This window comes from Lipophrys pholis (assembly GCF_963383615.2).
Source record: "Lipophrys pholis genome assembly, chromosome: 7".
In the NCBI taxonomy this organism is placed as follows: domain Eukaryota; kingdom Metazoa; phylum Chordata; class Actinopteri; order Blenniiformes; family Blenniidae; genus Lipophrys; species Lipophrys pholis.
Window position 1 is genome coordinate 11147295 of NC_137638.1, and position 23746 is coordinate 11171040.

The 23746-nt window shown below is 40.1% G+C and overlaps 1 protein-coding gene across 1 annotated transcript; it reads right to left on the reverse strand.

Moving 5' to 3' along the window:
* Positions 1-17120: 17120 nt before the first annotated feature.
* utp15 (UTP15 small subunit processome component) lies at positions 17121-22253 on the reverse strand. Its single transcript, XM_080468040.1, has 12 exons — positions 22065-22253; positions 21502-21618; positions 21276-21368; positions 20925-21109; positions 20377-20555; positions 19859-19984; positions 19510-19645; positions 19274-19358; positions 18853-19008; positions 18599-18700; positions 18379-18512; positions 17121-17961 (listed from the first exon to the last, which is right to left on the reverse strand). Exons 2-12 carry the CDS (start codon positions 21589-21591, stop codon positions 17661-17663), a joined length of 1587 nt encoding a protein of 528 aa, XP_080324166.1. The 5' UTR covers positions 21592-21618; positions 22065-22253; the 3' UTR covers positions 17121-17660.
* Positions 22254-23746: the final 1493 nt, after the last annotated feature.

Genomic DNA, 23746 nt, shown 5'->3' on the forward strand with positions numbered 1-23746 from the left:
ACAAACACCCCCTTTTTTTTCACTTTGCTATACCCCATGCCCCCTTCAGAGCGCTCTTCCCTGCTGCATTCTTCCTTTTAAATGCGCGCAGGCGCACGCACACACCAACGACATACACATACAATGACCTCCTTCCTTTCTTCAGCTGTGGAGAGCAGAGCCTCTCAGGATGAAGTGGCCTTTGCTGTTTGTTCACTAAACTCGCATTAAAATGCTGACCTGGGAGGGTGGGATGGGTCGGGTAGGGGGGGAAAGGGTGTATAAGGCAGTGTGTGTGTGTGTCTGTATGTAGGTATATGGGTGCAAGTATGTGCTTTGGGTGGGGTACTTAGATATTGGGGGCAAAAGGAGGGCAGAGACGGGGGAGAAGGAGGAGGGAATAGTCAGATTAAATCCCAAAGAGAAATGGGCGTCTTTCTTCTTGACAAATCAGAAATATGGTATCTACACTGTAAACAATTAAAAGCCTACTTATGAATTGCATTTATAATTACAGCCATGCCAGTAAAGTTGCAGAAAGTTGAACTGAAGAGAAGAAAGATGACATCAAGAAAACAAGGGAACATGACAGCTACCCTCCAAATTCCTCATTCCCTGCTGAGGTTCTGGCTACACAACTTCTGTCTGTCTATTTGATGACGCATTAGCTCGAGTTAAGCAGCCATATTGCAAGTGTCAACAAACAGACTGGAATCACAATATAAGCTTGGCTACTTTGGGGAGAAAGACCGAAAACCTGCCGATCACCCGCGCTGCTTGACAGCTCAGGAATGTCTGATGAAGAACTTAAATTCTTCAAGGGTCAAATGAACATTGTTATCCCGGAAAAATGCCAAGTGCAAAACCTGAGTCATTTCCAGTCTGCACTGTCTTCTCAGTCAAACATACTATTTAAGTAGAAACTTCAAGAGAAACTGAACTATAGACCATAATTCTTCAAACTCAGCCACAAAAAGTCATTTGAAGAGGTCAGTCGAGGTCACGGGGAAGCAGCCATCAAAGGCTAATGCAGAAAATATGAAAACCTTCAACCAGCCAACAAACACAGATAGAAATTCACATTAACATACATGCATACAAAGGAGTAGCTGGCTAAAGCATTTAGCATGGAAAACTACACCAGCCACAGGACGTTGAGATTGTAGATGTCCATTGCCAAGTGTTATAAAGCCTGAAGCCTCAACTTGTAACCACAGCATTCTTATGTTGAGGCATCAGTCTACTCTGAAGCAATACAAGCCAATTATTAACCCACAGGATGTTCCCACTTTTGGCTCCTTCCTTCTGTTTCTTAAGGCAGATCCTCCTGAAGCCACCTTCAGACACCTTGTTAGGAGTTACCATCGCTCAGCTCAGTTCCTCTGAGTCATTGTTTGGCCAACAAGGGTGACTCAGGATTTGCTACAAGGGTGCTGTCAACATGTCATATAAAACGATTTCTCCTCAGTGCCACAATAACCGTAAACACAGAGTCGACAAGAATGCAAAAACTGCAGAGAGAAGGGAAGGGGGGCAAAACTAAGTCAGGGGCCTGAAATGTGATCCTACAGTCAGCGGGGATGGGAGACAGCCAAAGTCGAGGATTAGAGGTGAGTTCCAATTTCTGTTCAGGAAAGGAAATGTTTCCTGCCGTTGGACTCGCTTAATGATTGGAAGCTACTTGGATAACTCCCTACGAATGTAACACCACTTAAAACAACAGTGATCAGTTTCAACCTCCACAGAGTATGATCCATAGATGAGGTTCGGCAAGCTCTAAAATTAAAACCAGATTTAACAACAGACTTTTGCAGGAAAGTCTTGAAGGAATCTTAATATTTACCAGAGACAGACTGAGAAGGGCCGTCCTCTTCGTCCTCCTCATTCAAGCAGAACATCAGCGGCTCCTCGTACACCTCACCGAAGAAACTGGGAGCCTTTTTTCACACAAGAAAACAACTGTAAGATTTCCACCATGAGCTACAGGCGCACCACAAAAAAAAAAAAAAACAAGCAGTGAGTGCAGCTAAGTACAAAAACACAAGTGTTTGGCCTGTGCCGAAGGTGTGTGAGAAAGTTCAATTAGGTAACCATCTGTATCGCATTTAACAGATCCTATTGGAGGAGTGAATCATGTGCACACCACACCACACCTCTCAAAACATGAAACACACACATTTGACCGCGCACAAAGTCAGCCATTCAGTGGTGTGAGCAAGGTGCCAACAGCAGCACTTCAACAATGAGAGCGACACAATGTGGCGTATTGAAGGGCAGCCACGGCCCTCTGGCCTTGACCACAGTTTGCCACGAGCTGCAGATGTTCACCGAGTCGAAATGAAGGGTATTAAACTGCAACTTGTAATAACACTGAGAATATTTTACTCATAAGGTGAAACATGCAGCGTTTGTGCTTCTTTTCCAGCTGAATGTGCTCTGGCTTGGACTTTTCTCTCGTCTTTTTTTCTCCAAAATCAAAAACACGCTTATTTTGTTAGGATGTATTTCAGCATCTGCGTACATCAGTCTAAGTTGGGGTTTTTGGGGGGGTTTTTTTTACAGATGGAGATAAATCAGGACAAAGACTTCAAGATGAAATGCAAGCTGCCTTCAAGTTATACATTTTTTTTATTTTTTACAAATGTGACAGAATACTTGTCATATATTTGGGAATTAAATGCAAGAAGAGTATGGGTCTTTTTTTTTTTTTTTAGGGGTCTACATGTTGTTCAGATACAGCATTGTGATGTGGGATGTTTACTTCTCATACCCATAATATCTAGAAAATTCAAAAACTCCCCAGAGCTTTGAGTTCATATACTTATTATTACATTGGCTCTCATGACTGACCATCCAATCACTGACGTTTAAGACATTTGTAACAAGAGCTATCATCAAAAACACACAATAATATTCAAGACCTTCCAGATATTGGAAGTTATTTTGGAAAAAGAAGCAGAAGCACTCACTCACGGCACATATTTGACAGATCTACAGCCAAAGAAAATCTACCGGTAACTCAATCCAGGCATCCCAGTCCTGAGAGGAAAAAGGTAATGCCACTGCAGATCTTAATGGATTTAGCGGAATTTATTGTTTAAAAGGGCAGAAATTCAACCTAGAATTGTTGCAGGCTACTAAATCAATTATTGTACTCATTAAGTTAAGTTAATTAAATACAAATTCTTAGGATTTTATTTATTGGAGAAATGTAATATATGCTCATCATATCTGTACCCAGTGTTACACACGGGGGACATTTCTTAATACAAGAAAATCTAGAACTATCAGATAAAATAAACTTACATTGTCTTCAACAGCAGGGTCTCCTCCCCTTAGGTTAGGATACAGTCCTAAAGAAAAGGGGGGTAAAAACATATTCAGACGCAGCCATAAAGCCGCCATTAAACTTCAAAAGAGACTCAATTAGGTGCAGATGTTTGTTAGTTTGTAACGACAGCATGTAAAATCCCATTTTTCTTTGTTTTTCATAACCTAGGGGGATTTTTGTCGTGTGCTCTTAATCTTCGCTCTATTCACTTAATTAGCACAGGCATCCCAGATCAAAGGGCACGGCATATGATCGCCCACGAGAAACAAGCAGCAACACACACAATATTAGTGTTTGGGTGGTTTGATCAGCGGCCTGAGGTCATGTGAAGATGTAAAAGTGGGAAATATATGGGGGAAGAAAGTGGTGGCAACCGGTAACGGAGAGACAAGCAGGGTGAGAAAGTCAGAGACAAAACAAATCTAATGTGCAAGACAAGTAAAAGGAAATAATGGCAAATGGTAAGGAGAAGATACAATATAAAGCAAAGCACATCTGATTATCTTATTCATTCACTACATGTGACACAACGTAACAAGTTGTGTCACGTTTTCTTTGAGCACCCCCAGCAGGTCGTTAACAGCTATCTGATGAACTTGAATATGTGTAACATGGGGTCGCACAGTGATGAAGTGGTTATACTCTTCTCGCCTCACAACAGGGTGTGAGTCTGGGGTCAGGGGCCTTTTCTCTGTGGAGTTTCCATGTTCTCTCTGTGCATGTATGGGCTTTCTCTGGCTCTCTGGTTTAGTCACACAGTCTAAAAACACATAACTCTAAAATTCTAGAACCAGGTCTTATCAAACGCATTTGTTACACAGTTTTTCCTCCTGTTGAAAAAAAACTGGAACAAATTTGTCCTCAATCTGTAATTAATTACACATATAATCTAAAAAAATTGCAATTTATTTTCTCATTTAACTGACAACTTCTAATTTAAATGTCGGCACTGTCCTTTCCCTGCATGCAGTACTCCTGCATGCACACTGGAGGGCAGCCTGTTTCTGTCTGCTTTCAAAAAAGTACTACAAGGCACCAAACAAGGCAAATGATTGCTACACTAAAAAGAACATTTAAGTCCACATGGTTTACTTTAAAAAAAATAAAAAATAAATCCCCCCACACCACAGAACTGAGAGATTAGGACACATAATATACCGTTGCCTTCAGGATCATCCACCAGCTCTTCCTTCCCTAAGATGGTCTCCACCCTTTCCCTCCTCAGGGATCTGATCTGAGAGAGACCAGGGGAATTGTAAGTGAAAAGTAACATTCGCCATTATTTCACACAATTCCATTACTTTAGCATGGTGAAGTGTCACACTTCAGTTTTTTTTTAGTGATAAATACACAGAGATATTCTCAAAATGAAATCAAGATGTCTAGTCTTGCGTTTTTTATTCAACCTACTCTAGAGATTATGTTTTATCTGTTTTATTATACAAAGATGGGTGGCAATTTTACACAATGACTGACCTTCCGTACAACTAACAACAATCAGGGGGCATATGGAGAGGTCTATAAGATAAAAAGTGATCATAGTTGCCCCCAGGTAAACCTGAAGCTCCCGCTCACCTCTCTGAGGAATGCCTCGTCTCTGAGTCGCCCTCTGAGGAGCAGGATGTCAGCGTGGCAGCTCTCCTCTGAGCTCCACCTCAGGTTTTGACGGACGGTCAGCGTCAGGTTCCTGGTGTCGTGACAGAACCTCAGCAGGCGGGACCGGTCTGCCCACACCTGGGATAGCCCTGCTGGAGGGGTGGCTAGAGGATTCGGGGGGCTGCAGCCCCACAGGAGGAATCAGGATCACAGAAGGAATTGCTGCTTTTAATATTGCACAGAAAGACTTTTCAACGAGATTAAGCAGACAGGTCCTATTGTACTGCAATTCAAGGGTTCAGGACAGATAAGCAAAAATGTTAAACCGTACTCCAGATTTATGGATCCAGAGTGTACCATAGTTGATTTAGGGTTAGGCCTGAGGTCACTCTAACAGGTGATTAGCATTTTTGTGTTCATAAAAAGTACTCTGACCAGCATATTTAAAGTATTTGACATTCAAATCTGGGTTAACAGGTAGCTTAAACCTAGTTCACAATGGGAAGGAATGCTTTAGCTTAATTTTCTGTGAAGAAACCCTCTACACCCAATGTATAATATTACAGCAAAACAGGGATTCATTTGCCAGTGTTCCTTCTCGAAACGCCCCATCGGAGCTTGTGAGCTTACTGTGAGAGCAGCTCCAGGAGCTCCGAGTTGCCCGACGCCTGTGCTAACTGCAGCGGTGTGACTCCCTCTTCGTTTGGCAAACTGACAGCCATCAAACCACCCGGCTGGCAGAGCAGCAGCTCTGCAAGCCGACACAGGCCCCATCGCACGGCCAGGTGGAGGGGAGACTCTCTGGGACTGTGCTCTGAATAGGAGAGACAAAAAAAAAAAACAGTCAATAACAGCCTCACAAGCAAATGCAGCGAAATGTAACCAAAAACAGGAGGCAACTAACATATCAAGACTCTTGCCTTCATGACCTCTAATCATGCAAACGGCACCAACTGTCAGTAATGGATTTCTTTTCTTGCACAGCCCTGGATCCCTGCGCTCCACTGACCTACTTTGGAGCAATAAAAGGCTTTTAACACAGTAGTGACGGGTTCTTCTTTCTGCCTCTGCCACTTAGTGCGGCCCAACAAGATCTGTAATCAGGTAACTGTTCTGCATGATATCAATCACCAGCAAACAGTTCCTTACAACAAGCAGCATCTTTCATACTTCAAAATGGAATTACTGGAAAAAGCTTTACTTGCAGCAAAAGAAAATGCCACTGCTGACAATTTGTTTCAGACTTATAATATGATTATTCTGAGATTATAAAGGCATTTAGAACAGTTCAGTCTTCAGTCAGGGGGGAAACTTGAAAGTACTCCAGAGGCATGGGAGAAAATCAATGAAACCACTTATTAACATTAAAAACCAGAATGTTAATTTAACTGCACCGTGATCATTTTATTTCCATTTCACTCTACAAACTGCTTATATTTGTAACCAATTCAGCTTTAACTGAGACTGATGACAATTATAAAGACATCTGCAATCATGAGTCACATTAAGATGAATAATAAATCCTGTGAGACAGCTTTCATTAACACGTTATCATATAATAAATTCATTTTCACGTCAAAGGAGCACAGTTCATGGAGTCGAGGCGAGACAGCGTCCTGACTGACTGACACACAATAAAAGAAGCAAATGCTTTGAATAAGAATGTCTTTGAGATATACAGTGGCGGGTTTTTTTTTAAATAAATTTGACAAATGCAACTAAAAAAAATGACAGTGAATCTATGGTTTACACTGGTTACTTCTAATAATACAAAATTACTATCTATAAACACCAAAAGAACAAATCATTACCAGAGAAACTCAAGCAGTAAAAATGTTTCTGTATTTCTTCCTCAACTAGATTAGCAATGAATGACTCATCTGTGCAGCAGCTTTGGAAGCACAATTCAGTGAGAAATAAACTTTGAAAAGCCTTTTAACAGAAAATAAGGTGGCATTTCATCCATTCAGAAGGCACCCAATGAGGAATACTAAAGGTTTGAGGGTCACTGTGGAGCTCCAGCTGTGTCCAGTCATATATAACACAGTAAGATCCATTTTTGCAAAGAGCAGAAGAATAATCAATGAGGAAAATGAAGATTCATACAAATTCTGTGTTGTGTTTTAAAAGACACTCCAGGTTTCCTGCTACTTTAAAAAACAACAAAACAAAAAAATATATATATTGTGTTACAGGAGAGGGGAAAATCAGAACTCCTTCCACAAATTCAAATCATATAACAGATCCGAAAACACACTTTTACCAAATGTCTTTCACTAATTGATGGTTTTTCCATAATTCGTTAGTCTTAATGTTGTATAGTGATTTGGTTGTATTGGGAATAAATTTTCGAGAAGTTGTATTACATACATATAAAACACAATCACCAACAAGCAAACATACTGCAAAATGAAAGAGAATCATGTAACAGAGTGCTGCTTGAGTTTGTTTATGTGTTGTATTAATACAGATTTTCATGTAGGAAACCAACTGTTATTGAGTTTATATTTATTGAATAGAGTGGGAAGTTAAATAAATCAAGTGGTGCAAACTTTCTGAGCTATTCTGAACGATTTAATTTAATTTTCTTCTAAAAGAAATGACATTAATCTCAAGAACTGTGTGCCTTAGCTGACCAGAGAAGCTACATTTGGTGTCTATTAGAACTTATTCATGGACGTTAATATAAAGATGTACAGTAAAGTGTATTTTTTGGTTAGTTGAGTGGTGTCAAGTTTGATGTAATGAACAGAAAGCTTTTGTGGGACACTGCAGTTTGAGCTTATGATGACGGTGGTCTCTGACCATGAAAATCTAATCAGAGTTCTTTTTATTTTATTGGGAGTGAATTCAAATAACCGGCCTTCGTTTCTGGGCTATCAAGCGTACACTAATGGACCAACCAGGAAACAAGATGCCTCTGGGTTTCAGCTGTTGCTTGGGACATAAATATTATTACTACAGGAGACTTTATTCTGTGAAAGAAATGTTTTGAAAATGAACAGATTTGCAGATTCTTCAGAAACTGTTTTATTGGGAGGCATTTCTAGATTTTAGTTTAGGCTATCATTTCTTTCCCGTGTTTGGAACAGTGCCAGTTGCACCGTGAGTAAACAGAGACAACTGAAATAGACTTGACAATTGATAATTGAGCTGTATGCATCAGTATTGGAGTGATGTCATGAGCAGCGTTATCAGATTAACTGCAGACTTTCAGTAGGAGACGTTGCAATGAAACAGACTGCCATAACTGTATTACAGCTAAATCTAGTTTGTTATTTATGTAGGTGGCCCTACACGAACACTCGGATCACACAAACAGATGGTGGCATCTCATAAACATTGTGGTCAGCACACGCCGAGGACGGACATGCACATGCACATACACACATAAACACACAGATTTATTGAGCTCTGCCTCAGGCCACTTCCAGATGGAAAGGCTCTATTAACCACATTACATGCTGCTTAATTGGCTTTGATGAATTCAACAGGAGCAGACATGTGACCATGTTCACTTCCGATTTCAGCCCGGTGAGCATGGAAAATGGGAATGATGGTCGAGGAGAAGGAGGGGCAGCAGGGTTGAAGAGTTCACCCTCCTTGCAAAGTGCTGATCTAAAGTTTCATGGACAATACCGAGCCATAAATATATCAACAAAAGTTGCGAGCTGCACTTCTACACAATGACTGTCCTCTTTCTACTTTCGGTTGCTGTAGAATGAACATGCGAATAGGAAAATTACAGCAAAATAACCCTGTCTTAAATTGTGCCTTTGTGCTCAGCAGCTCAATCCAATAAAAGGGATCCCCTTGCACAGCAGAGTATAACATTACATAATAAAAGAATGAATTGCAAATGCCTTTGATCAGCTTGCCTGTGCAGGGACGCTCATTCAGCAACATAAAACTGTCCAGCTCTCACCGTCTCCACTCCGGCTCCCCAGCACATTCCAGGTTTGTGGGATATCCAGGTTGGCCATGGCCAGGGCCACGCGGCGATCCATCGCCCAGCGAGAGCTCTCCTGACCCAGGTTGAAGAGGCTGCTCAGCTCTTTGTGATCCCCGGAGCTCAGGCAGTGGCCGTGTACAACCAGGTGCTCTGCCAGGTCCTGAGAATAAATCAGATACTGTTAGAGATAACTGAAGAATCATGCAGACCTAGTCCAACAACTGCTTTTTAGATTCTCTGCGAACTGAGGAGGAAATCATTCAAAAATATTTCCAATCTAAACCAAACATATTTGTTTTTCATTTGTCGCTTCAGAGGAGAGAAGGATTTTCCATTTCTGAGCCTCAAAATAACTTCATTCTTTTATCAAACAATATTTTCTTGGTTTTTCTTTTGTCTTTAGAGATGATTCGTGGTCTGGTGTGAAGACAAGACTAATCTGGTTGTAAGCATAAAACTACACTGATATTCATCCTTGTGTGAAATAGAATTATATACTTTCTTTGAAAAATATACAGAACTTTAGTTTTACAAATTCTACAATGAATAAAGAGATCAGACATTTTCCTATTATGTTATACTCCGTAAGCACTTATCCACAGTCGAGCTTTAGGTAAATAATCAACTTAAATGATGCATTTTAGACAATAGAATTCCATAAAAAGTGATTTACAAACAATTGATAAAACATCTAAAGGAAGAATATCTGCAAAACACACACACCTGCACATAAGTGTCCATGCATACACACATTCAGAGAGGCAAAAACAAATTATGTGTTATTATAATAAATTACATTATATTGAACATACACATCTGAAACAGTTGAGTGAAATAAAGCAATGAAATATTGTAAAATGGGGAGGGGGAAAGAAGAGAAAAGAAAATTAAAATCAAATCTGTAAAAGGGGGAGTAAAAATGTGAATAGAAGTATTTCTAAAATATATGAAAATATGCAAAAATATTTAAAATGATAGTAAATGAATAAATGCCTAAATAAACATGATAATTTTTTTAAATTATTTATAAAGGGCTTATATAAAGACTTTATAAAGGAATATAAGGACTTTACAAAGGTAAAAAATGCTCAACATACTTGGAAGCAAATAAAGAGTTAAAGGTTTAAAACTGTTATCAACCTGCCCCGTTTTTAGAAACAACACAAGCATTTGATCTAAAGCATCATCCAGGTACATACAGCAAAAACACTTCAGCTGGATCACGTCTTGCTTACTTGAGCATCATCGTGAACATATTCCAGCGAGGCTCCACCGACCCAGGTGAGGACTGAGGTTTTAGAGCACAAATAGGCCTGGACGGAGACCACCTCAGCCAGATTATGTCCTAAAGAGACACAACAAAACAAAACATCATCACAGAAGATCAGCGTATCCCTTCTCACATAGCATATTGAAAATACAGCTGGAAAAAAAATCAATGAATATATAGCTCATAGATGATATAAATTAAATAAATGAGGTGAAATCAAGATGTTGATTAAACAGCAGGATTATTGCACAGGTGCGTCTTAGGCTGGCCACAATAAAAGGAGGGACACACTAAAATCTGCAGTTTTATCACACAGCACAAGGTCACGGATGTGGCACGCTTTGACTGAGCATGCAATTGGCATGCTGACTGCCGAAATGTCCACCAGAGGTTTGCCTGTGAAAATAATGTTTATTTCTGTGCCATGACCCATCTCCAAAGGTGTTTCGGAGAATTTGGCAGGCAGCCCATCCAACTGGCCCCGCAACCGCAGACCATATGTAACCACAGCAGCCCAGGACCTCCACATCCAGCAGCTTCACCTTCAAGATCGTCTGCGACCAGCTTCTGCAACAGTCATTTTGCATAACCAAAGAATTTCTGCACAAACTGTCAGAAACCATCTCAGGGAAGCTCGTAGAGCTTTGAGTTCAGCTCATGAAATATGGGAGCAGAAACAAAAGTGTTGTGTTTATATTATTATTCACTACACAAAGAAAACTGTATATCAGTTTGTCACAGACAAGCATGGAAAACATTATTGAAATGTTCATTTTAATAGTTGAACGTGTTTTTTTTTTTGGAACACCTGGGTAATAAAACATGCTACAGATGTATGGTGGCACATACCGGGCACGATGAAGCAGAGCATGACATCACTCTGTGCTCTGGTCACGTGAACCAGCGTGGATCCTTCCAGGACGATATACACCTCTGCCTCTTCAGGCAGTGAGTCCAAACCCTCCAGCAAAGCAAATACCTTGGCTTCGCCCTGAGATAAAGAGAAGTGGGGAAGGTTGAAATGGAAAAAAAAAGATATCCTCCTCAATATAACGGCTCACTTCAAAGTAAGACCTTTTTTTTCTGCTAAACTGTTGTACGTTTCCATCATAGTTCACCAAATCCTCTGACGGTATCTATCTTGAGGGTACAATAAAACATGCCCTCTCAATAAAAGTAGGAATGCCTCAGTGTTTACAGCAAAAACCTGCACTGATCCAAACAGGCCAGAACACTTTAAAGTCCTACTTTAGGTACGACAGAATATAACAGAGCAGAACAGTCACAGTGATATATAGAGTAATTGGTAGCCTTTAAAATACTTTCTGAAGGTCAAATGCTGGTTTCGTTAAAAGACAAAAAAACTGTTGGCCTCCTGAGACTGTAAAATACTCGGTTAAAAAGCACCAACTGGGCTGCTTAGATGCTGGTTAAATTCATTACAATATCAATGGGCATTTTTTTAGTCACATACTCTATAAAAAAAAAACAATCCAAAACTACCTTAGTTCATTTCAGGCAATGCTATTCACATTCATTCATACATACTTTATTATACAGCACCTTTCATGGCTGGTTTCTATGATTCAAAGTAATTCACAGGAAGTGAACATAAGGCAAAGTTGTAAGGAAAAGAAACATATTAAAAATATTTAAAAGTATATCAGTAAAATAATGAAAAATGTATTACAAAATACTTTTAAGAATACTAATACATTGATAAAATGTTAACAAATGCAACATTTGAGCTAATTTCATAGTTGTTATCAGCAGGTACAACTGATTGTAACGTCTGGCTTAAATGAAATCTAAAGTACAAATATGAAATGAATGAATGAAAATGAAATTAGAAAAATGTGTTATATGGCTTTGATTTAAATTAGTCCAAAAAAATTATTATAAAGACAATATATCAATTAATAAATAACAGTATATATTTTAATAATATAGATGGCCGAGGTATGTTAAACGCTTTTACTTAAATACATTAAATAAATTTTACTTAAACACTTTGAAACAATCTTAAAACTCAAACTTCAATAATTCATTCAATTGTAGTGAGTTGGCAGCTGAACAAGTTGTGAGGAAAATGTGTGTACATGGCCACATTCATACAGCAATCACACACACAGTTCCCATTCACGTATCAAAACTATATATGAGCAGCAATCACGTTGGTTGGACGTGTCTGTGTGCTTCCAGTAAGTTTAGGTTCAATAATCAACCTTCAGCTAAATACTCCTCTATGCGCAACCTTTGGCAGGTTGCAGGTAACCTTACAGCATCTCCACTGCCACTATAACCACTCTGTTTCACAGAGCTGCCACCATTCAACAGTCACTGGGAGCAAAATCTATTGTAGATGATTTCAATTTTCCCACCTACAGTGGCCTCAATAGACCACTGAATCGAGGCCATAAGGCACACTGTGTGGGTTATTCTGGGAAACTTATCAAACGACTGACTGGGGCAGCAGCAGAGGAGACAGGCTGACAAAAAAAAAGTATGAGAAACAGTAAATGATAAGGTTAAATGTGAAATTCAATAAATAGGATTGACTTGTGTTTGATGATTTAAAATCTGATTTCTCGTGTTTTCTCAATCTCCTTTCTATCGGGAGTCTATCTATCAGCTTTGCATCACATCGACAGCTGACCTGATTTCTCATGCCACGAAGCTGAGAGGATTTTCTCTTTTCCTCTTTCCCCCGTCTCCGATGGAGAGATTCCATTTCTCTGTCTTTCACCTAATCCAACCTTCCAGTCCAACTCACCCATTCCCTGACCCCTCTTTGGCTTTTCTTTTAGAGAAAAGAAAAACAGGTTTACCACAAGTTTTGAAACGTTTTCCCAGCCTTTGCTGTGCCCTCATTACGGCTCCTCACATTTGTGTGATTGACCAGATGGTGACCACTAATGACGCTGTGGCTACTTGATGAAATACTGCATGTATCAGGAGGAAGTGCCTGGAAACAGACTGAGAAACACAAAACGATTCATGTTTCAATGAGTGAGATGATGTGTGCCAAGTAGACATCAGCTGCTTTTAACTTTCACCTTGAAACACCACCAATCAGACATGGATAGCAGGAGCTTCATGAGTCAACCCAAACTAAGAAGAAATACAATGGGAGTTTCAAAGGTTTTGAAAATGTCCTTATCTTTTCTCCTGTAACTTAAGCTGAATGACACATGTTTATATGTTAAAGCGTTTACGTTGATTTATGACTCCTTGAGAACGGACTGCAATGCCAAACAGCACATCAACAAAGACTATATTATTCAAGTACATAAAAATGAACTTTCTGAACTTTGTTCTCAGCTTCACACGATGCCTATAGCCTGAATATAGATGATTATTTAACAAAGATCAATTTTCTTCACAATGCTTTTAAACTGTGTATCGTAAAGTCATAGTTTACTTTTTATGTGGGAGATCCGCATTAGTCCAAGCTGTCTCTTCAATATTCAACATCTTAGATTACGTCTGATGGGATGGGGGGTCATCAGAAAAGGGTAGCAAGGATTCTGACAGGTGGTTGACAGGTTGCAAGTCACTATTTCGACATTCCCACACTCGCATGTTCACCTCAGCTATGTAGTATTGGCATAATTTAGCCAGCTACGGCATGCCACGGTGAAGTGAGTGGAGCATTGTATGTGGGCAAGTGCTTTATCTTTTTACTTCCTGCCAGTAAAGACAATACAGATATAGGTGAGGTTATGAGAGTACACCTGCCACCAGGCAGCCAAAAGAACTTGCTTTTGTCTCATGTCAAATAGTTCGCTTAAGTTCAATGACGAACTCCCTAATATACTAAAGAAAATTTATAAAAAAGCAGGTAGAAGTATATGGTTAAGTGGGGTTGTTAGAGGCTTTAAATCAAAGAAAATCTGTGAATCTCCATCACACTTTTTTGTACTATTTCTCTGATATTACATCCAGTTTTAAAAGAAATTATTTAATCTGAAAAAAGAAAGGGCAAGGTGGTGTGCCCTTATTCACTGTTTGATGACCTTTACGTCTCCTTGAGTGAAAGAAAAACAGCATCAAACTAATGTCAAAACAAAAAATACTGAACTAAGAGATTGGGATAAATGTACTTGTTTGATCTCAAGAGAGGCATTTGTTTAAATCTGTGTGCAAACTTTGTTCAGATCCTAAAAAAAATGCCTGTAAAAAGTATTTGTCTGCAGTCCTGCCCTGTTTGACAGCAGCTCAAACAAGTCCATTCAAAGGTTCACACACATCCAGACACATCACAATCCAAAGGTAAAGCAAACACAAGTTCTTTTTCAACTCGTATTGAGTGAAAAACAAATAATAAAAAAAAACACCACCATGAATGAATCCCACAGTTACTGATTTGCTAGTTGTATATACAAAGACCGGACAGCTGTTTTTTAAACAGTGACGATTAATTTTTTTTTCTTCTGAGAAACACTGAATCAACAACAGCAAAACCGAACCGATACACCAATAAAGCTAAATAATTCAGCCATCACAGTGAAACTAGCCTCAGTAATTAAATCCTTTCAAATACATAATGCTGAACCTTTCCTGAAGCTAGATGGATGGATGGATGGATGGATGGATGGATGGATGGATGGATGGATGGATAGATGGATGGATGGATGGATGGATGGATGGATGGATGGATGGATGGATGGATGGATGGATGAATGGATGGATATATTTGCCATTACGTGTTCATGTAATGAAAAATTTGCTGCTGTTAAAAATAAAAATTAGACAAAAGATAAAAAAATTGACACTTCAGCACCACATTGTTACCAATGATGTTCAGTTCTTATAAATGAGGCTGCTAATCTCTCAATTTGTAGCGTTTCCTGAAAGGACAGAGAGCTCCTCAGATTAACTGGAGCAAGTGCTCTTGAAACTGATGCAAAATGAAACTCATACTTACATACAAAGGCACTTTCCTCCTGCTCAGCTCCATCAGCACAGCAACTGCAGACAAAGATGAATACTTTTGAGAGGTAGAAGAAGGGAAAACAAACACAATGAAGCCATATGACTCTTAAAGTACTCCCATGGTCATTGTGGTTACTCTTCCTCTTTGTCTGATTCTAAAGAGATTATCAAATCAAACCTCGTGTGTGCCAAGTCGCCACAGAATTCCACTGATGAGACAGGATAGTCTTGTGATCCCAAGTTTGTGGATAATGCTCTTAATAACAAAACTTTCTACATTGATGTGTTGAGACACAAGAAGGACAGGAGCAAAATCGGAGAGGCTGTGTCTGTGTGTGTGTGTGTGTGTGTGTGTGTGTGTGTGTGTGTGTGTGTGTGTGTGTGTGTGTGTGTGTGTGTGTGTGTGTGTGTGTGTGTGTGTGTGTGTGTGTGTGTGTGTGTGTGTGTGTGTGTGTGCAGGAAATCGATTGACTTTCAGTGTTCAGATCTGTTCTTCATCAGTGGCCACTTCCTAAACTGGACACAACAGCAAGATCTTTGCTTCCTTCTTGATAAAACTGTTCCCTCAGCTGTCACATTTATATCACTGAAATTGCGTTAAACCAAACAATCCCGGAGGTCAGGGTGGGAAAAAATCCAGGAAATAATAAGAGGTGAGGACAATTTTTTATGACACGGTGAAAGAGGTGATCACATTTATATTGTGGTCGCTGGAGCATCACTTTAGTTTCACATGTATTTGTGCCTTTCTTGGAAATTCCAAGTCAATTTAAAGCTGACATATTTAGCATGAGGAAAACACTGTTGAAAAAAACTGGCAAACTGTCGATAAAAGAAAACCAAACAGTCACCCAGAACTAATCTACAAGCTGGACACGTTAGTAAAGCACCTTACCTTCACAGGAGATCAAACGCGGGGAAATTAGAAGAAAAACTAGAACATGGGTTGTAAAATGAAAAGAATCTACAGCGGATTCATCTTCTGTTTGCAAACTGCGTGTTGAGGTGCGTGGAGGAGGAGAGCTGCAGACTCACTGACTCTGGATGCTCTCAGTCTGCAGCACGGTCACATGGAAAGTCCTCCTCAGGACTCTGTTTAGGATTATCTGAGTTCACAGCGACCCCCAGTGGTGGGTAATCAAACCGCAGGAGAGAGGAAAATCTCTGAGGCTCTCCAATTGTATTTTTTTCCTGACCAGTGCCACGTTGTGGTGAAAAGAAGATAAAAATAAAGGATTACTTTCACCAAGGCTGATCACGTCTGTGCTGTTCGGTCTGTTGATGTACTCATTTAACCTAACTGATGGTTAAAAGTCAGTTTTCTTTCATGAATCTCTTCTTGGTGTAAATGTATGAGTTTAATGTTATTGTTTTTATTGTACAGCACTTCGTAACCATGATGTTAAAAAGTGCTATGCAATATCATCCATCCATCTTCTATATCACACCTTTGAATCACAGGCTGCTGGATTCAATCCCAGCTAATAATGGGAAAAGGCAAGTTACACCCTGGACAGGTCATCTGTCCATTGTCCAATACCAATTTATTGCCTCTATGTGTGAATGTGAGTGTGTGATTGTTTGTCCATATGTGTTTGTGCTGTGACAGACTGGCGACCTGTCCAGGGTGCACCCTGCCCTCGCCCGCAGTAGGCTGGGATTGGCTCCAGCACCCCAAGACCCTGAACTGGATAAGTGGGATAGAAGATCGATGGATGGACGTTCCTTCTACAAATGCAAGATTACTGCTTTTGTAGCCAAGTACACAAACCAGGCTAGAAAACTTACTTTCAGTTCAATGAGGATTATTCATTATGAAGTGCATCATTAAGACATTTTTTTGCCAATGCACAGTTGCTGTTGATTTATGTCACATCGGCACATTGAAACTTTCCAGCTTGAGCATCTGCATCGGGAATTTTGGATGAGCAAAATCTGGACTGACATACCAAAGGGGATCTCTCACATTCTCCCAGTTCCTCATGAAAACACAATTGACCGGATGTGGTGATGTGATTGGCTAATGAATGTCAATCAAGAATTGGAACACATCTTTTACTTTAAAGCATTTTTATCTTAAATATTGAAATATACAGAATCCAAAGTCATTGTGTTACAGGATCTTTAAGCAGAAGAAAAAGCAACGTGATGCAGTGTTTCGCCAAACTAGGACAACACACATCATTTTCATTATGACAAAGATTTATTTCAAATTTGCTTACAAAATGAAGCCTGATATGAAAACACAAACCACAGTCATGCTGAACCTGTTAAAACACTCAATCGTGCGCGCGCGCGCACACACACACACACACAAATACACACTGAAAATTGAAAGTGTCACGAGAAAAAACAATGTCTTACATCCACAGTCAGAATCTTCAGTCAACACATTCTGCCAATCACCTGCAACGTCATTGAGTTAAAACATCAGCGTGAGACCATGATTTCATCAGTCTCCTAAAACTTGGACCAAATGTTTCTTTGGTCAAGTCTTTGACGCATACGCTGTCATATCGGGAAGTTTGTGTCTGTTGGTTTGTAGAGTCGTATGAGCACTCTAAAGCAGTCCAAACCAGTTTCTCGACATGTGACTTTCAGGTGGCTTGAAGCTGAGGTCTGGAGGTACTCGCTTCTTCCTGTGCCAGGCCATTAAACCTGCTGATGCCCGAGCACGGCACCTCTGTCCTTGGGAGGGAGGAGGCAAACAGAGTGTCCAACATCCCCAGGACCTCCAGCAGCTCCTTCTGGAAGTCGATCTCTTTCTCCAGCAGCTCCTGCAGGCGCAGTAGCTGTCTGTCCACCACTGGTGACTGTCCAATGACTGAGCGATAGATGTCCAGGATCATCTCGGCTGCCGGTACGAGAACAGGGGCAAACCTGGGGTCGACCAAGTTACTAGAGAAGAAACAAACACACAAAAAAGTATTCATTAAACAAATCAGATTTTATTTCTCAGTAGGTTCTCCATTTTAGGTTAAATCCAACCCTAAATTGCCTTCATTTGAAATTGTGAATGTGATCGACTGTCTTTCTGTTTGTCCTGTGACAGATTGGCGATCTATTCAGCGTTCCACCCGACTTCAGAAGTCAGAAGGTATTGGCTCCAGCAGCGTGCTCGCCAAAGTTGGATAAAGATGGATAGATGTTTCTACTAAATTCAACTCAGCCAACTGTCTAACACCTTCATCTGTGCTTTGTTACACAAAAATAATAGTTTGTTCAGCTCAGAGGCGAGAAGGTTTTAGTTTATCCCCTCATTTTCACCCCATAAGGTCTACTTTAGTAATGAAGACTTGCCTGTGTGGTTCTTACCCTATTATGAAGTGGAGCAGCTGAGACAGCCCCTGTTCATCCCTTCCCGCCAGTGCGTTCTTTAGCTTTCCTCTCCGATCCAGCTCTTTCACAACAGCAACAGCGACCTCTGGCTTTTTCACTCTGGTCCACATCTACAAAGAAATTTCATTATATCGTACTTTCTGCTAAGCTTTTTTTTATTTTTTTTATTACAGCTGCACATGCTTGAGACACATACCTCCAGAGCTGTATCCAAGGCTTTGGATACATTAAATTTCTTCAGTTGCTTGTCATATTTGGCCAAATGCTGTTTCACCGGCTTACTGACAAGATAGTCATCCTGGAAAAAAGAAAAGACAATAACCTCACAAAAGTTGAAACTGAAACTCAGTGGGCACAAATCAAATACTTATTCTAATGCTCGTCTCTGAAAACACAGATTTAATCTCTTAACATATTCAGAAAATTACATACAAGCAAATGAAAACTAACCTGTTTAGGGACATAGTTCTTCCCTTTTACAAAAACTCGATAGGCCGGTCGCCGCCTCTGTTGGCCTGACATTCCCTTCGACTCTTCAGAGCTCTTCCTGTGTTTGACACTCAGAATACTGTTGGTCATACCAACCACAATGGCTTCATCATCCGGCTGAGGAGAAAGACACAAAGTTTCAGTGTAAGAGATTCGCTCATTTTCAACATGTCGTCATAAAATGGAGCAAGTCGCTTCAAGACGCTCTAATTATTGCAGCGCAGAGTCGGTTCCAGCTGCTGCCAGTTTGACATTGTGTACCAAGTTCTTACATCGTTGTGGCGACTCACACCGAAAAATATGCAATATAATGTGGGAAGCTTGCAATTGAAGATGATGTGCCAAAATAAAGTTGCCATGAATGTTGGAATTAGTTCCTTACAGCCAAAGCCAGACTGAGGATGGCAGCGGCGTAGTCGAAGTTGTGGACCACTTTATAGTTGGTTGTGTTGTACACTTTAACGTGCCTGAAAGAAAAAGAGAGTTTGCTTCAGAATCACTCATACAGGCTTTATTTACACAGAGAGGTTACAGTGAGAGCAGTTTCACTCGAGAAAAGACACCTTTCGTAAACAAAGAAACTAGTAAGAGAAATGTCTCACGCATGCATGCGCTTACCTGTCCAGAGAAGCAGACATCAGTCTTTGCCCATTACTGCTGAGACATACACATGTGACAGTTTTGTGATGATTTCTTAGTGATACCAGCGGCTGACCTCCTTTGAGCAAATCCCACACTTTCACATAGCGGCCCCCTGAAAACAGAGATTGAAATGAAGTTCCACTATCTCGCATAAACATGAATAAATACACAGTTATGTCTTAAAAGTCCAGTCCATTTAAGGAAAGGAATAAAGAGAATGCAACAGTTTAAAGTTTGTTCAGACTGAAAAAAAACAAAAAAACAATGGCAGTGAGATGATCGGGTCGGTACACTGAGTTATCGAGGAAGTCATTCAGCTGATTACCTGCAGAGACGAGAAGTCCTTCAGAGGGATAAAGGAGAAGACTCTCCACTGGTTGGCCATGATCCATGGTGAGTACACTCTTATCTGCTCTGGCATCAAACAGCTTCACCGTGTGGTCATATGATCCTGGGATAAAAACATCCAGTCGGTCAAACCACACATCTTCCTGTCTGCAGCCGCACCCAATGAAACAATTCTTCAGAAGCATTTAGGTGTTAGTTTGAATTTACAAGTTACAAAGTAATATCCAGTTATTATTTCTATAGTTGTTTCCACATAATATAAAGTGGTACAATTTAAAACAGAAGTTCTGCGAGTCCAGACAATATATTACTAGTAAATCATAGTACTAAAATAACCATTATAATCTAGTGTTGGAAGCTTTTATACAGACATAAAAGCTACTTTCAACTCACGCCCCTCTTTAAAACATCAAGAAAAGGTTTTAAAGCATTCAGGATGCACGATACACAAACGTTTTTCTCAGAGCAATTTAAGACACTGCTCGTCAATCTCACCCGTTATGAAGAGATCTCTGTTGAGTTTGCTCGTGACACCACAGCGGACATAATCGGTGTGTTCCTGGTAGGTGTTGAGCTCGGTGGCATTTGGGATGTCCCACAGACGGCAGGTGTAGTCGTCTGACCCAGTGAGGATCTGATAACGGTCTGAGGTGAAGTCTGTCACATGTACAGCTCTGAAGGAAAAAAATATATATAAAAGTGAGACATATAAAAAATAACATCAGTTAGCCTTCTTGAACAGACGTTCACAGATCAGTAACGGCTTGTTGTCAGAATTCTTGGGAATCATCATGAGATTCAGTCGATGGATCACTCAAGAAATCATCATTCAACAATGCCTTTATCGCCCAACTTCTGCCGACTCCAGTTTGATGGTGCCGAAGCTTGTCAAAAAAAAAGTGGCTACGAAATGGGGGTCATCTAAAACTTTTGAAACGGTATCATAGAAAGAAAAATCCTTAATACCTATTCAATTGAGTCCACCTTTCATTGTTGAAAAAAACAATACAAGACATGCGAGCAGCATCATGCGCGACACTTACTTTGTGTGTCCTTTAAACATCCTGAGTGCCACCTTGCCACCGACATCAAACAGCCGGACGACAGAGTCCTCACATCCTGCCACGAGCAACTGGCCGTCTGATCTGAACCTGCCACAGTATGCTGTGTCCTTAAATTTAGTGAATGATTTGATAGGCTCCTGGGAGAACGGCCCGTAAATGTGAATCTGTACAGGGACAAGAGTGGTAATCAGAATACAACAAATTGATGAAAACTGTTTCAAGACCAAAAGGCCCTCGGCAGTAAAACTGGTCTTACTGAGTAAAAAAAAAAGAAAAGAAAAAGAAACAGCTTTAAATTTATACATGCAAACAAACTTTTGTGAAACATACTCGTGTGAATGCTGTCACAGCAAAATTATGTGGCGCCACAGGAGAGAAGTCAACGTTGGTGACGGCACCAAATTCTTTGATCTGCACTGGAGCCTTAAAGACAGAGCCACATTATTGACATTAACAAATGAACATACACAACATTTTTAACAAATCAAATTTAAGCAAAAGACATTCATTTTTATCCCTTGACAAAATACCACAACATACCTGATAAGAGTCTTACCTTATAGTTTTTCCAGTACAGTGTGTCTTGTGTGACTTTCTCTCCAAGTTTAGGGTAGACCTGGATTTTTGTAGGTTTAAAGGATGCCATCACTGTGCTGACCAGAGCAGCCTAAACCTGTGGAGACAAGCTGAATAGCATCATACAGAGATCCGACACATAGGCATAGCACATCATGTCGAGTTAACCAAGATTAAACCTACATACGCATCACACGTTTAATTTGATTTATTCGCATGTGGAGTTATCATTAGAAACGTGAAGCATTATCCTTAACCACAGAAAAGACAACGGAGACAACTTACAACAGAGATGGAGCAGCAGCCGAAGTTTAACTCAACACAACAGCCCACAAATAAAGAAAAATCAAAAGAAATATCTATACTCTGTTCTCTCCTAAAAACAATCAATTACATATAGTTATACCGGCTTGATGTTTATAAAGTAAAACCGGATCATTAAAACAGATGGACACAACGTGCTCGCGACAGCTCAACTTAGTTAGCACACAGCGTTTTAGCCTGTTAGCATTTCTTAATAAACTTCGCTCTGTTGACTCTCACCTTAAAATTAAAAGGCCCGGTGGTGAAAACGTGTTGTTTTTTTCCGTAAGCTGTTCTAAGATGAACTGATAGTGATATGAAATTTCGGAGAAAACTAACATATGGTCATCTCAATCTGTAATCACGTTGCCTCTCGGCACACAGGGGGACGCCATGACTGTAAACGTAACCGCGTTGCTCTTCTTCTCTGCGCGCTTTGGCAGCCGTGTGGTGTATAGCGCCGTCTAAAGGACAGGAGGACCAGGCGCAAAACACCATCTTGCCACTCACCTCACACATATCGCCTCCAGCTGACGTCGAAGGTGATGGAGACTAAATGATAACGAAGGAAAACAAACAAATATATTCAAAGCCACAAAGTATAATTTAAGTATAGTATAATATTAGTGGACACAACCTTAATAAATTTGGATTTGAATAGATAACAATAATAATAGTAATATAAACAAGAAGAAAGGGGAAGAAGAGGAAGAAGAAGAAGACACACTGACAGTTCAATTTTCAATGAATAATTTGACTAGTTACAGTTGCATGTGAAAAGGTTAAAATAGAAACCAAATGCATTAAAGAGAAGAATATATAATATATCAAAACTAAAGAACAGGGTGTCTGTGTCCCCCCGTCTCCATCCAGGGGGCCAGTGTGGAAATTGTGGGCGTGTATAAGTCCATTGGGGTATAAATTAATAATAATCCCGGCTGGGTAAGGTATATCCTTCTATAAGAACGGTCAAAGCCACCACTATTTTTTGGGGAGGCTGAGCTCCTTCAGCATCTGTTGCACTATTCCTGAACGTGTTTTATGAGTCTGTAGTGGCGAGCGCTATTCTTTATGCTGTTGCATGCTGGGGCAGCAACAACAGGCTCAACAGACTGATCAGAAAGGCTAGTGGGGGTGGAGATGGACTCTCTGCCGGTGGTCTCAGAGAGGAGGCTCTGAAACAAACTGAGATCCATCCTGAACAATGTCTCTTTCTCACCCCCTCCTTGATGTCCTGGTCAACAACAGGAGCACCTTCAGCAACAGACCAATAGCACCAACATCCTCTACAGAACACCATAGTAGAGCCTTCATTTCTCTCCCATAAACAGTGTTTTTGTTGTGTTTTTACTATTCTTCATTGCTTATATTAGCAGTGCTGCCGGTAACGTGTTAATTAGTAAAGTGTTACTCTCATATTACAAGTTTTTTCAGTAATGAGTAATTAAAGCAATTAAAAGGTCTCATAGAGCAGGCAGTGCAAATAAATAAATAGATAAATAGAAACAACAGACTACAACTATGTCACCGGATAAATAAATACCAGCAATTGTAAAAATCTGATAATAAAACCGTGAGTCAGATATAAATACAACAAAGAATGTAGACCAAACATTGAAATATTTTTAAGCATGGTGCATTACGCCAGGCAGTGATCAGCACCGCGGTTTGGGCCAAGCCAGTTGTCGTCTTTATGTTGAGATGGTGGGGGTGTTGTCCGCAGCTGCCGATAGTAAATAAACAAGTTTAATGTAAACTAACTTTATCATTTTTGGTAACAGGTAATCAGTTAAGTAACTGGGTTACTATACCTGGCGATGCGGGGTAACCATACAGGAGAATGAGCTCCTCCTATTATGCCAGCTGAAAGCAGCAGAAGCTTTAATTTTGATATACATACAATTAAGAACACCATGGCAGGA